Genomic DNA, 15,184 nt, shown 5'->3' with positions numbered 1-15,184 from the left:
TGGAACTCACTTTGTAGACCAGGCTGGCCTCGAACTCAGAAATCCACCTGCCTCTGCCTCCCGAGTGCTGGGATTAAAGGCATGTGCCACCACGCCCGGCTATCTCATGGATTTTTACTCAAGTAAATTTAAAACTAACTCATTGCCTGGAGACCTAGCTACTTTGAAATGAATGCTAAATCTGAAGGTCACAGAGTAGGGATTTTGGGATACTGTACCCTTAAGACATTTGAGGCTTACATTCAACCTGCTCCCATTCAGAGGAAGAACCTGTAACTTAAAAATCCAGTAATTTTTTTCAAAATTGCACATCTTATCTACAGTCATAGACCTGGCTCCAGAGCTCAGAGCTGATGTTGCCCTGGGTAGAGCTGTTTCTGAGTTAACTGTCTCTAAAATACAATCTTGGGTATCTGGTATATTGGCCTTTGTATCTCCATTTCACTAAAGGCAGTGTCATGAGACAAAGGAATTCTGCCAGTGGAAGTGCCAGCTCTGCCTTATAAAGAGGTTTTGTTTATGATGCCCGCCTGTGGTTTGTCTCGGGTTCCGAGCTATAGTTTTAGGCTCTAACAAATGGGAGAATATAAAGACATGGTGGACATTAGCAAGATAAAGCCTTTGTAGCCCTCTCTTAACTCTGCTTCAATGTCATAAATCTTTGTCAGTTGTAGAGCCCCGCCTACATTCAAAGACATCGATCTTCATGTCAAGGATACCTTTTACACTAATTGGTTTATTGATCATCAGATTTATACTTCTGGACAAAACAACGCTGTATGTCTGAATCTTGCCTTGACCTCTATGTCTCCTCGTTGGTAGTTAAACAATAAATCACTGAATAAGTAAGGGGGAGACTTAATTATGAACAGGCTTTAGCAAGTATTGGTTAAATTGCTATGAATCTGTCAAAGTGTCCTGAATGTAAAAGCAACAGAATCTGAATGCTCAGAGGAGCCTCTGTGAGCCTGCATGAGTCAGTCAGTCAATCTCAAGTCCATTAAAAAATTATATCCATTTATGTATTACTTGCTTGAAAGTGATACATTTTGGTCCTATCTAGAAACTTGATGGCCTGTATAGGAGGGGAGAGCAACGTGTGACTACTGGACATTTCTGCTGGACTTTTAGAAGATTTTAGCACAGAAGGTAAGGTACTCAAGACTGCCTAGCTGTAGGAAGGGCAGCCTCAGGGAGGAATGAGGCCATTATTTCTAACAATATGTGAGCAAAGCTAGCTTACCGATGAGGGCAGCCAGAAGGGAGGGTCTTGTGGGAAGGATCTAGGTAATAAGTTCTGAGGGACTCAGAGTCCAGTAGCTAGCAAGGACTTTAAAGGTGACCTAGCCCAAGGTCACCACTGTACAGTTCAAGAGACGAATAAACAAAGCATAGCTATGAATTATCCAGGGTTGTACAGAATCAAGTCTAGAGTCCTTTATCTTCCACTCCAGGTCTCTTTGTGCTGCACTGTAGTTAACTGTGCCTTTATTCACCTACATCTGTGAAGTATGTACAAATCAATTTACATTATATAAGTTTACATATGTTCATTCAGTTCTACTTGAAGCAACTGCCCAAGGCCCCCTACTGCTGCACTTCCTCTCATTACTCTTTTTTTTTAAAAGCATATTTCTGTGGGTTTTTTTATTATTATTTATTATATGTAAGTTCACTGTAGCTGTCTTCAGACACTCCAGAAGAGGGCGTCAGATCTTGTTACGGATGGTTATGAGCCACCATGTGGTTGCTGGGATTTGAACTCCGGAACTTCGGAAGAGCAGTCGGGTGCTCTTACCCATTGAGCCATCTCACCAGCCCCTCTCATTACTCTTTTTGAGATCAAGTCTCACTGTGTAGCTCAGGGTAACTTAAAACTTGCTCTGTGTCCTAGCCTGGCCTTGAACTTGTGATTCTTTTGCTTTAGCCTCTTGCATGCTGGGATTATAGGTGCTAAGCTATCATGCTCACCCCATTTGTCTTTTGAAAGAGTAAAACCAGCTTCAAGAAGAATCAGGAATGAGAATCCTAGCTTGAAAGTTATCTTTTTACAGCTGTGCTGCCATATTAATTATACAGAATTGGACATATTACCTTTTTGAAATTCTGCTTTCAAAAAGGGATGAAATTTTGATTGAATGAGGGGCTGATTCTGAAAGCAGAATCTACAAAGGCACACCATGCTGAATTAGTAAATGCTGACAGGTAAGGACAATGACAACAGGGAGAAAATAACATTTGTTGTTGTTGTTGTTTCTTTAAAGACAAGGGCTCACCATGAAGCCTTGGCTGTCCTGGAAATCATTATGTAGACCAAGCTAGCTATTATCTTACAGAGAGACCCACCTGCCTCTGCCTCCTGAGTGGCAGGATTTCAGGCATGTGTCACCTGGCCAGGCTTAACACTGGATATTTAATTTATTTATTTTTAAAGATTTGTTTTTATTTTATGTGTTTGAATTTGCCTGTGTACATACATGTGCCCCACATTCATGCCTAGTACACAAAGAGGTCAGAAGAAGGCACTAGGTCATCTGAAACTGGAGTTACTGCTGGTTGTTGAACTGTCACGTGGGTGCTGGGAATTAAACATGACTCCTCTGAAAAGAGCAACCAAGTGCTCGTAACTGCTGAGCCATCTCTAGCTCCAACACTAGACAGTTTATACTTGTTTTCAACCAAAAAGCTGAGAAGCAATCACATTGGATATTTAAAGGAAAAGAAAACAAAGTCAATGAATTTTCTTAGTCTACCTAGTAGGTTATTTTCCTACAATATCCTGCTATGGCCTTGTCCAGGGTCTGCTGGATAAATTCGATATTAATGCTCCTCATATCCAAAGCTAACCATTCCCATGGCTGACAATTGCCACAGGCACAAGTTCTTCCATTTAGTACTTTCTAAATGAGGTTCCTCCCTGGAGTCATTTGTGTTTCTGATCGGCTGCAAAGGTGACATCAGTTACCCCACTGAGCATCAGGATGAACATGACCAATCTGGCTGCTAGCTTCTGTCCATATCATATCATGTTCTCATAGTGTAGCTTACATGAACTAGGGCAATGTTTCCTATATAGAAGACACTTTCTTTTCCAGAGGAATATCTAGAAACATTTTTGGGTGTGACAACAGTGCTTTGTTTCCAACATCTAATGGAGAGAGGCTATAGATACTACTAAACATCCTACCACACATAGGAAAGAACTTATCTGGCCCAGATGCCAATAGTGCTAAAGTCAAGAAATCTAGTGGATGGGAAGAGCTGCCTCTGTTCAGAGATACACAAGGTCTTCAAATGGGCCCTGGTCCTTTCTCCTAAAATTCAGTAACAGCCTTTCACAAATCCAAGTTCTTGGCCCAGGAATGCTCCTCTCTCACTGCTGTGGAGGTAGTATCCTCAAGTTAAAGACATGATCAAAGATCTTTCTTGAATGTCAAAGTCCAATGTTCTTGCCTGAGCAGGAAGGAGAACCTCTTAAAACAGTGTTTACATTAAAAATGTCCCTTAAAAGAATTCCCTTTCCTTTCTTGCTACAAACAAATCAGCCCCGACCAAGGGGAACCAGGATAGGAGGAGGCAGGCTGTATTTACTGAAAGCCGCAGAGGATGCTTGGTAAGTTCGGTTCTCGGTCCCGGTGTCCACTGGGAGGTGGAAGGTGCCTTCAGTGCCACAGGAAGATGAGTTCTGTGGCCAGGCTTGTTTCATCAGCAGAGTGGCTTAAGGGAAGACACAAGAATGGCATTAGGCAGAAATAAGAAGCAGACATCACCAATTACAGACACAAAAGCAAAGGTCTTGTGCTAGACAGAAACATAACTCAAGGAGTCTGCTCAGACACACAGGATGGGATTGTAGGTTGGAAGGAGTGTTGAGGTGAGCTTCCAAATGATCTAAAGCCAAGGAAACCTACATTTAAATATGAAGATTCGGGACTTTTCTACCTATGATAAAAACCATGAAGATGCCCTTGAATATCGCCATTTTCCACCTGACCTTCTAGTCTAAGACTTATAGCATATTCCTCTATCACCTTCTCATTAACATGAAGCAACCTGGAAGTCTTTGGCAGTGTGGTGGGCCAAATTAACTGAGTCTTTTAAAAAATTTCCTGTGGTCTGAAACTTATCTGAGGTATGGTTAATAAGTGTGAGTTGCTTCCAAAGAGAAACTGTCAAGTAACTACCATTTTACATGAGCCTCCCTGGGATAGCATCTCTTCTAATGGACTGAGCTGTGCATGGCAGCCTCAAAGCCTGAGCACTGTGGCTCTGCTATCAGTAATGCAACGGGCACTCCTTGCCAACCCCCTCTGTATACCAGCCATGGTCCAACAGACATACTTCTTGCATATGTCTGAATATCTCCTAACAGGCAGTACTGGATGCTCCAATTGAGACAGCTCCTCATGAGTTAGAGATGATCCTTTGGCCATCATGAAAATACATGTCAAAATTGGGGTAGGTACGTAGTATGTTACAGAAATTAGATTGAGATATGTAGATACTTTCCAGGATAGCTCAAAGCTCAGCTTGAGAAACTTCATTAAGTGTTCTAAAAGTGGGGAATGACTCAAAAACTTACCGTCATGGTATCCTGAGGGGAAGGAGAGAGGAAATAGGGGGAAAATGCCTTTATTAAAAAAAGAAAAGAAAAAAGAAAGAGAAAAAGAGAGAAAGAGAGAAAGAGAGGGAGGGAAGGAGGGAGGGAGGGAAAGAAGAACAAGGAAATGAGAAAGGAAGGATGGAAGAAAGAAAAGGAAAGGAAAGGAAAGGAAAGGAAAGGAAAGGAAAGGAAAGGAAAGGAAAGGAAAGGAAAGGAAAGAAAAGGAAAGAAAAGGAAAGAAAAGGAAAGAAAAGGAAAGAAAAGGAAAGAAAAGGAAAGGAAACTATCCTTTCAAATACCAGAGGAGACACATTTTTGATCCAAATTTCTATTTTAAGGTTAAAAAATGATCAATTTTTTCTTTATAATACTTTTCTATTCTAATAAGATGTTGGAAGTTTTGGACACAGAGTATTCTAAAGTATATGAACAGTACAGGAGCTAGCTGACAACAACCAGATGAACCTGAAATATTTTAGTAAGCGGGTAAGGAAAGACAGGGAAGCATAATAAGAAAGTGTGGTGGCCCTAAAGATTCCTCCAGAGATTCTACAGTGTCTTTGCTGCCTGGTTTACAACTCACATCTCTGTTCCTCCCATCACAGAGTTATAATGGGTAGGGAAGGTTGTGGATTCTGCTGGGTTTTTCTGAACTAAAGTCAAAATGTAGGTAGCTTCATCGGCTGACGCTGCTTGCATTAACGGTCTGCAGTATATACAGCAAAAGCTGAGGAATGAGAAGGCAATCATGGGCAGGACAGTGACACTAAAAGGAGAGTCTGGCAAGAGAAATGGAGACAGCCTAACTCCATGCAGAGCCCAGAACACTTGCTAGACAGCCAGGACAGCATGGAGCTTTTGCAAAGGGGAATCTGCTTTAAATAAACACCTTGGGTGTCTGTCTCTACAGGGTGGGATGCTAATATGAAAGGAATTAATAAAGGATCCAATTAGTGTCAAAAATCTTATCACAATGTCTCCAAATTCAGGGACTGACATCCAGTGTGGCTGGAGGCCACAACCATCCACAAACAAATTACTGCTGTGTCAAATATGTAGCTCTGAGAAGTCAAACAGAGCAATTGCATGCCTTAAGAGCTCAGTAGGCCTCTACCAAGAACCAAAAGGTCTCAATTTGGCCATAGCAATTTGGAGAATTTAGAGGTCCCAATTTGTTCTGTTCTGAGTTTTTTCCTCCTCCTCCTTCTGAGTGGGGCATAGTTATAATTTTCATTATAAGCCAGAAGTCTGACAACTGCCTGAAGGACTGTGTGACAACTGAAGTTAAATCAAACTTAGCCACAGAGTACTGAGGCCTAACTGCACTCAGCACTGAGGGGAATGCCACGGTGGACAGGAACACACGTGGGTTACGTCACTGCACACAAGGGACTTATGATCTACTGGGGATGCAACTCAGCCACACAGCAACCAGGGAGTGAACAAGACAGCATGTCACAGTAAAATAATGTTGCAGATCAATCAGGAAAGAAGCAAGTGTCATTGTGTTGTTGACTGTCTTTCCTAAGCAATCACTTAGGCTAAATTTTACATTTTACAAATAAACTGGACATTTCTTCTGGTTTTATTATACAGAAAACAAGTAGCATTTTCTGTATTTTTCCTTAATGCTTGAATAGTTAATAATTAAAAAAAATAGATACATGTAAAAACTAAATTAAAGTAAGTTTTTAACAGTCAATTTAACCTCCTCATTAACTATATGAGTCTGTCTCTTTTCCGGTCTACAGTAATCCTTTCTGATGGTGACAGCAAAGCGGAGCTCAGCTGTTGGACGAAGCCAATGCCAACTGAAACTCTTAGTAGAATGGAGATAGAAAGAGCTCTCGTCAGGCAGGCCTGTTTTGGGGTACCAAAAAGGAACTACTTCCTAAAAATGTTCTATCCTTTGAATTAAGTGATCATTAATTACAGGTGTATCACATGAAAACATTATTAAGCCATCCACTTAAGAATGTATGTAATTGCTATAGATGTGTAAAAAGGACAGAGAGTAGACAAATAAACACAGCAGAACCATGTGGAGGCCTGTGAGCCTGCCGAGATCTAGCTGCTGAGTTGTTCACTTCCTGGATATGGGACCCTCATGCCCTCTGACACTAGAACAATCTGTTAAGCACATTTACAAAGAGAGGCAGCAAGGGACCATCATCCTGAACCATGTACTGAGTTGGGAAATGAGATCTAGCCTGGGCTCTGCCACTTACTAGCTGTGAGACCTTGGGCAAGTCACTTACTTGCCTGAGCTTCCTTTTTGTTGTATTGTAAACTGGCAGTACTAATCATTCCCCGGTTGCTTCACAGTATTGATAACATCACCAGTCTTAATGGTTTCTAGTTCTGGTAGCCCTTTGCTTCCATTCCTACAGTTATGGCCAACTCCAATTCAAGCTCTCATCTCCTCCTACTTAGCCACATCAACTGCTTCTAAATGCTCTAGGCCTGGTCTTTTTAAGTTGTCCCTTCTAACCTCCAAGTAATAGCCACACTGGTCTCTTAAAAACATCCCATGTTTCTCTGTTACCTAAAGGCTACAGATTCAACTCTTTGTATTCGAGACTCCCTGGGTCTAATCTTGTGGTTTGAACTGAAACGTCTTATATTGGCTGACAAGTCTAAACACTTGGTCTTTTGGCTAGAGGTGATATTCTGGAAGATTGACTGTGGAACCTTTAGGTGGCACAGCCTTGGTAGAAGTAGGTCACTGAGGGTGGGCCTGGTGGTTGTATATCCTGGTCCTACTTCTCAACCACTCTCTTCTTCCTGACTCACAAATCTCCCTTGATTCTCTAATCAACCCACACCACTGTGCACAAACTGCTCATCACTCTCCAAGTATGCCAAGGGGCTTTACTCCGCATGGTTTGGTCTATTCTCCTAGCCCTTTCAGCATCTCTCTCCACATTCCACCTGGCACACATATACTAAGTAATCAGTCATGAACTAAAGTCTCCATTCTACTATGAAGTCTTTCACCCTGCCCTCTCTCTACCACACCATCCCATATAACTGGCTATCCTAGTTCCTGTGAGTCTTAGAGGCTCCTGTCCCTGGTTGAATATTTCCCCAATAAGTTGTGAGTTTCTAGAGAATAGGGAGCTTGTCTTCCTGGTCTTTGAATATTCACAGGGCCAATGTAGGGCCTGGCACAGAACACATTGTGAATCACTCCATCCACACTTATTAGACCTTCTAATTCAGTAGTTCTCAACCTTTGTAATGTGGCAACCCTTTAACACAATTCCTAATGTTGTGGTGACCCCAATCATAAAAACTATTTCATTGTTACTTTGTAACTGTAATTCTGCTGTTATAATCCATATGTGTTTCCTGATGGCCTTAGGTGAGCCTTGTGAAACCCCAACACAAGTTGAGGACTGCTGTTCTAATCAGAAGGGTGCGGAACCATGTATCCTTCTCTAAGTTTTTAGGGTTTTTTGTTTGATTTCACAAAAAGTAGCCTCGCATAAACAGTAAGTGAAACAGTTCTGTAGCTAGCACTATTGAAATAATAAAAATTACAAGAGAATGGAATGTTGGCATTTAAAAAGACCTTGAAATCATGTGACATGAAAAACTTTATGGCCTGGGGACATTAGCAAGTTGCCCAAGATCACACAGCCCACAGCAGTAGCAAAAGAAATTTCACAGCTCATCTTCTGAAAGATGTGCCATGTATAAAAAACATTCGCTTTCCAACAGTAAGATTAAAAGTTGAGAAAACATTCAAAGATTTTACAAAAATACCCTAAGCAGCCCAGGTGAGTGTGGTAAAAGTGGCGAGTCTCTCCTATGGTCCCTTACTGTCTATGACAAGAAGGACCTAGTCAAGTTACACCGCTGGGACCCTCACAGGTGCCCACAAGTTCCTGTGGTGCCTTGGGCCTGGAGTCCACACTGCCCAGAGAACTCAACTTGGATCCCTCCCCCACTGGCACACTTGGCCCGAACCTTTCATCATCTAGGAAAATGCTCTGAAAGTGAGGCCAGAGCTCAAGATCTGGATGAAGGTAACAGACTGTATCTAAAGTCAACCAGGTCTTCAAACATGTCAGACTGCTAATGGCAATGGAAAATCTGATCCTGGGGCCATCTGACTGGTGTTTTAGGGTCTAATAGGTACAATCAAGGGGCTCCTCAGAGCCTACCATTAAGCCAACAGAGGAACCACACACAGGTCTTAGAATTTTCCTTCATTTGTTTGAATCAGGCAGCCAGGTTAGGGTGTGAAACGCCTTTTAGTGCCATGATCCTTCATTGCTGTCCTATGGGAATGGTTCATGTGTGTCTCCAACCCATGATTTTGCACCATCAGACATGTTCCTGCATGCTATAGGAACTGCTGCTAGGCCACCTGGGGGAGCCCAAGCCTAGGAGATGGGATTTGGGGAGGAAAGGAAAGGGAATCTACCATTGTTACAAGATAACACATTCATAGGCCATAATACAGATGAGGAAAAATAGCTCTCCTACCATAAGCTGAATGCAGGAACTGAAACTCTGTTGGATAGAAACGTTAGTTGAAATTACCACTAAGAATCTTTGCAAAGTTGTACATACTGCAGTTCTACAACAGACTTGTTCCCCAGGCTCCATAAGAGGCAGAGACTGTAGAGGACAGGAAGGACCTCCCCCTGGAAAGGGTGACAGACTTGCCATCCAGGAAAGTTTATTTGTTGCAGAGAAACCTCTCTGAATGCTGTAGGATCTCCCAGAGAAGTGACCCGAAATTGCCTGAATATGAACAGGAGTAAGTCCTGCTCTCTGCTTGTCTATATTAAGACTATTTCAATTCTCCCAAGAACTGTGGAGGGATTTCAGGCATGATGAAAGCTTTACGATGAAGAAAAAAATGAAGGCTCAGGAGATATGGCCACCATAGGCCTCTCAAAGAACTAGATCCAACATAGAGACACTCCGTCTAGGAGAGGTGTGCTGTAGAAGGAGCAAGGCTATGGGGTCAGACAAATGGGTTTGAATCTCAGATACATGGCATTTTAAATTTAATTTTGAAGGTTACTTGATCCTCTCTGAGCTAAACTGGAGGCAAGAAACTCTAGCTCACAAGACAAAGGTAAAAAGGTACACTTGTAATTTGCCTGCACAGAGATTTCCTCTACTTTCCCCCAGGTTTGTAATTTGGGAGAACTTTATATATACTTCATATAGTTTAACTCTAATGAGACAGAGATGAGAACACGCTCCTTACAAGAGAGTTTGGACATTATTTTCCTATTTAGTCTTCTTTCATTTTCAAGTTACATTATCAGGAATATGTTAAACCCTTTGCTCCCTGGATTCTGAAAAAGATCTCTTGGCTAGCTCTTGCCTCCTGTGAGGCTACATACCTAAATATGATCCTTAAAATTGGTAAACACTTGGGAAGAAGCCCAGGTAGTACACTGCTTTTCAGAACCAATGAAAGAGTGAGCTTTCCACTGTATCCTAGGCAGATGTACCTAAGGAGCACAAAGGCTGCTAAAAATAGGGTCTCTCCAAGCAATTGCTTGGTCTCCTTGAAGTAAGGAAGAAAATTTAAACCTGAGTGCCTGGCTCCTTGAAGGCACCACCCTGCATCCCAAATGGCCAGCTCTGGCAAGATGCTGAGAATCACCTATATTGTTCCCTCTGACCTTGAGCCTCTATAACAGGAACTTCCCTGTAACCGTCAGACCTATGAAGGTAGAGGTAAGCAGCACACAATATAGTGCTGAGTGTGTGTGCATGAGCATGTGTGTGTCTCAAATGTCACATGAACGTTTGAAACAGGGTTAATTCCAGTTTGATACCTCTCCTTCCCCTACCCCCTTACTTCCTGTTTTTTTGTTTGCTTCTTTGAGACAGGCACTCCCATGGGGTACAAGATAATCTTTAACTCTTGTGTAGCTAAGGATGACCTTGAACTCTGATCTTCCTGTCTCAACCTCCAAAGTGCAGAGATAATAGGTCTGCCTGGCCAGTGTGGGGCTTTCTAACACAATACACCAGTACTGTCCCTTACTGTGGATTTGGGTTTCTGAGTAAACGGTCTGGCTTACTTTAATCATAGCTTAGAAGTGTCTTGACTTTTTAAAGCACTAATCCTTAGGTAGAGACTTCTTTTTTATTTTAGTATTGAAATGTAACATTCTACACACAGCAGCAGCTTTCCAGACTTGCCACCTTTTTAACAGTCTCAGGCTCCTCTCCACACTGCCTTCTTCTCTAGCCCGGCTGCTCCTGTCTAACACTTCAGTGTCTGCCCACTGCCTCAGCAATGACAGGCGGCTAAGAGTTCTGGTGCAGCGGCAGGATGCCAGAATGCAGATCTAGCTGCTGAATTTCAATAAGTTTCTTCTTTCCCAATTAGAAATTGGGAAAAACGAAGTACTCAATTTGTGTACTATAAAACAAGTTAATATCTATAAAGAGTTTCAAATTGTTGCTGACACAAATGAAACATTGAATTAATCGAAGTTTTGGTTTTTTGTTTTGTTTTGAAACAGCATCTCAGTTATGTACCCCTAGCTGACCTAGAACTCATGGAGATCCACCTGCCTCTGTCTCACAAATGCTGGGATTAAAGGCATGCACTACCACCATCCCTGGACTAATAGCAGTATTTTATTCCTTATTCTGCCAGCTACTTGCCAAACTGATCCTTAAATAATCCTAATATCTCTTCCCACAAGTGCCGAATACTCTTGAGAAGGTAGCTTGCTGTTAGAGGTTCCATTTCAACTAACTCGAGTGCTAGTCCTGAGCCACCCTGCACTGTAGGCATTCCACCTCCTGTCACTCAACTTCCCAAAAGAGGAAAGAAAACGAACATCAGAGTCCTCATTGCCACCGCAGCTGCTGGGAGGCCTAGCTCCATGCGACTCTGGCATCTCTGACTGTCTTGTACTCGTCCCTCCCACCAGTGCACACATAATCCCACTCACTCTCAGATGCCTTCAGTGCACACTGAATCCCACTAACACCCGGATGCCCCTTCACCTGCACATCCCTTCTTCACTGTGCCTTTGGTTCTCTTTTCTTTCAGCTGAGTCTCTGGAAAGCATGCTACCATGCTATCCATCGCTATCCATCGCTCTCCTTTCTCTGTGTCACTGCTTCCCAGGCTCCCCACCTCCCTGACTACAGCCAGTGAGGTCACTAGGATTCCTGACTATGGCAACAATAAATTTTCTGTATTCATGACCTCACCGGAAAGTCTGCCACAACTCACAACTCCTTCTATTTTAGGCTGGGTGACAAAGCCCATTCACAGATTTCACAGTACTTGGATTGAAATCACTTATGTACTGTGATATTTCATAATGTTCTCTTAGTTTTTAAGATACAACTCACTGATTTGATTATTTTTATCAGATAATTAGTGTAATTTTTATACTGTTGCTGCTTATTATTACAGATTTGTGGCAGGAGAATAACGTATCTTACTGATTAAAGGAAATAGACATTAGTCCACATGTCACTGTTCTCCTTAACTCTTTCGGGACAGTAATGGTGGCTTCTTCAAGGGAGCATTACCTACAGTACCTTCTAGAAAGAGTAAGGCTTGTATAAACTATTTAATACACACCATATAAACATCAATCATGGTAGTTAATTTGGCTGACTTAAGAAACATCTGGAGCCAGGTGGTGGTGGTGCATGCCTTTAATCCCAGTACTTGGGAGGCAGAAGCAGGCAGATTTCTGAGTTCGAGGCCAGCCTGGTCTACAGAGTGAGTTCCAGGACAGCCAGGGCTACACAGAGAAACCCTGTCTCGAAAAACCAAATAAATAAATAAATAAATAAATAAATAGATAGATAGATAGATAGATAGATAGATAGATAGATAGATAGATGTGCACCACCATGTCTGCCTAGAATAGTTTGTGGCTGTACAAACAGGCCAAAGAAAAATAAATGAAGGGGCTGACTATAACCTCATAGCATGTGTGTAATTTGATAGTAATTCCAGGGCTCAAATATAGGTCTATAAATTTAGCCCATGTTCTGTTCTGTCTTAAACACCCCAGAAGAAGGAGAATAACTGTATAGCAAATTCCAGATTGTCTCAGAAAAGCATGGAACAGGAAATCTGCCAAAGGCTCTAGTATATAAATTATTGTCAGTTAAAACAGCTCTTTTCCAGGATGTCCTGACCACAGGGAGGTTGAAATAAAGAATTCCTGGGGGCTTTTCAATCCCATAATATTCACTAAATAAGAAAATAGAGGAAGGAGGATGTGACATTTAAGGCCTTTCCAAATTGGTTGCTTGCAATCTGTGGCTTAGATTCATCCATTCCCTCTCAGTCTATGCATTCCCACTAGCTCTAGACTCAGGTGTCAAGTTCCGCACCTCCACCGTGCCTTTACCATGCTCTGTCCCCTGTATCAGACTCTCTTCCCCTGTGCGCTTCCAAGGGCACCTCTTACTTCTGCCTCAAGTCTCTACTGAAAGCTCCTTTGTGAATTCCCCCTACTCTTACCTCCAGGTAGAATGTGATTCTGCTTCTGTTCTGATATGTGTTCTTTTTATAACACTCACTCATATAATCACCTGCGACCCTGAGGTACAGAGTTACATGTGAATCTTGGAGAAGTGAGGTACCTTGGCCAAGGCTGTACATCTAGGGAGAAGGCTAATACCAATTCAAACTGAGGAAGACTTCCTAACCATAGAGCCCACTCCTTCCCCATCATGTTTCCTGGGTGTTAACACAGACTGAGCCCAGGGATTAGAACCATGGTAAAGAAAACAAAAACAACAACAACAACAACAAAAAACAATAATGGTCCTAGCCCAAAAACAAGAGGGAAAAAAACTTTCCTATATTTTCTTTCTTTAGGTTTGTTTTGTTGTTGTTGTTGCTGTTATTATTATTATTATTATGGTTTCTTTCTTACTATGAACTCAGGATGACCTCAGACTGTGGCCTCAGCCTCCATGTGCTGGGATTAGAAGCATGCACCATCATGCCTAGCACCTCCTTCGGGATTTCAAGCCCATTTCAATCTCTCTGTTCAAGTGCTATATGTCTTCTGAAAAACATGTAACTTGTCTCAGCCTGAACACAGGCTCTTTACTCTGGTGGCAAGTCTCTCACTCTATTCCAAATTTATACCCCAGAAGGAGAGGGAGGGAAGGAGAGGGATGGGAAATGGAGGGAGGTACAAAGAAGGAGAGAGAGAAGGATTCCCAATGGCAGCCTCAGGTTTGAGAAGGATGAAGTGATTCTAAGATGTGGAGGCACGTCTCATACATTCCAGCAGAGGAGAGAGGGGCCACCCTTAAGTCCCAGAGAGAATGAAGGAGATTTCTCTCCTACTCCCACCCAGACACTGTTCTTCCCCAGTTCCCAGGGGGGATTCCAAAGAGAATCAAGCCAGAACTGGCTGACTCTAGGACAAAGTAAAGAGAAGGGCCAAATGGTGATTCTGTTGTTACAAATGGAAGCCTACGCCCACCCTCTTTGCTGCTGCCCCCACCTGTTGCTTACCTGGAGCATAACTGGGGCTGTTGGTCGGGTACAGGCTGGGATTGTAGGCAGGAGCAGCTGCCGGGTACGCTGTGGGGTAACCTACAGAGACATAAGAAAAGCCTCAGTTACTTATACAAGGGGCTAAGAAATGATCTAAGTCACAAGCTTGGCTTTCAGTCTCTTCACAGACTATTTCTGACTGCATACATGAACAGCTTTCAAATTTCAAGAGAAAAGTAACAAAATAGTGCAACTCTATTTTTAAAAAGCAATACATGTAGCATGCCTGTCTCTTTACTTAGGATGGTAGAAGCAATATAGACATTCATATTGTAAAACTTAAACTGACCGTCACATTCCTGCCACAATACTACTCTCTTCCCAAAAGGCAACCCCTCCAGCAACAACAGTTTTGACAACTATTTTGTTCATACGGTTTTCTTTTATTATTATCATATTTTATGTGTACATGCCTGTGAAGGCACACACTTTTACCCACTGAGCCATCTCATTAGCCCTCAGATAGTTTTCAATATATTCACTTTTCTAAAAATAAATAAATAAATAAATAAATCTATTTAAAAAGATTTTCTTTGTGTGCATGTGTGCGTACATAGATGCTCATATCACTGCACATATGTGAAGGTGAGAGAAGAGCTTAGTGGAGCTGAGTCTCTCCTTTCTGCTGAATGTGGAATCCAGACATCAAACTCAGGTCAAAGGATTTGTGTGGCAAGGACCTTAATCCACTGAACCACCCAGCTAGCCCTACTGTTTTGTTGTTGAAATTCTAATGTGCTAACAGCCCTACTGTTTTGTTGTTGAAATTCTAATGTACTATATATAAAATTTGTCATTTTAACCATTGTTGTCACTATAATGCTTACTGTCCCTCCGTAGGCTATGTGTTTGGCACCTGGGGCACACCTTATAACTTGGCTCTGCTTCACGTCCCATCTTGGTTTCCTGTCTGCTGCTGTGATGTGACCAAGTGCAAGCTCCGCCCTCACAGAGCATGCCACAAGGCCACGTCCTCATGGACATGATGAAATACATTCCTTGAAACCATGAACTAAAATAAGTTACTTCTCTGAAGTACAGTG

General features: G+C 42.2%; 1 protein-coding gene across 3 annotated transcripts in view; it reads right to left on the bottom strand.

Moving 5' to 3' along the window:
- The window catches only part of Fam168a (family with sequence similarity 168 member A), a 142,564-nt gene that overhangs the window by 13,698 nt on the left and 113,682 nt on the right, over window positions 1-15,184 (bottom strand). Inside the window, exons 3-5 of one of the 3 annotated variants that reach the window (XM_021197765.2) lie at window positions 14,100-14,180; window positions 9,098-9,124; window positions 3,592-3,717 (exon numbers count right to left, since the gene is read on the bottom strand). In XM_021197765.2, the coding sequence (XP_021053424.1) occupies window positions 3,592-3,717; window positions 9,098-9,124; window positions 14,100-14,180 (234 nt within the window). The remainder of the gene's footprint in view (window positions 1-3,591; window positions 3,718-9,097; window positions 9,125-14,099; window positions 14,181-15,184) is intronic. The other 2 variants (XM_021197775.2, XM_029534802.1) reach the window with 2 other exon arrangements.

This window comes from Mus pahari, chromosome 1 (genome assembly GCF_900095145.1).
Source record: "Mus pahari chromosome 1, PAHARI_EIJ_v1.1, whole genome shotgun sequence".
Classification (NCBI taxonomy): Eukaryota; Metazoa; Chordata; class Mammalia; order Rodentia; family Muridae; genus Mus; species Mus pahari.
This window is presented reverse-complemented; position numbering and strand designations above follow the sequence as displayed.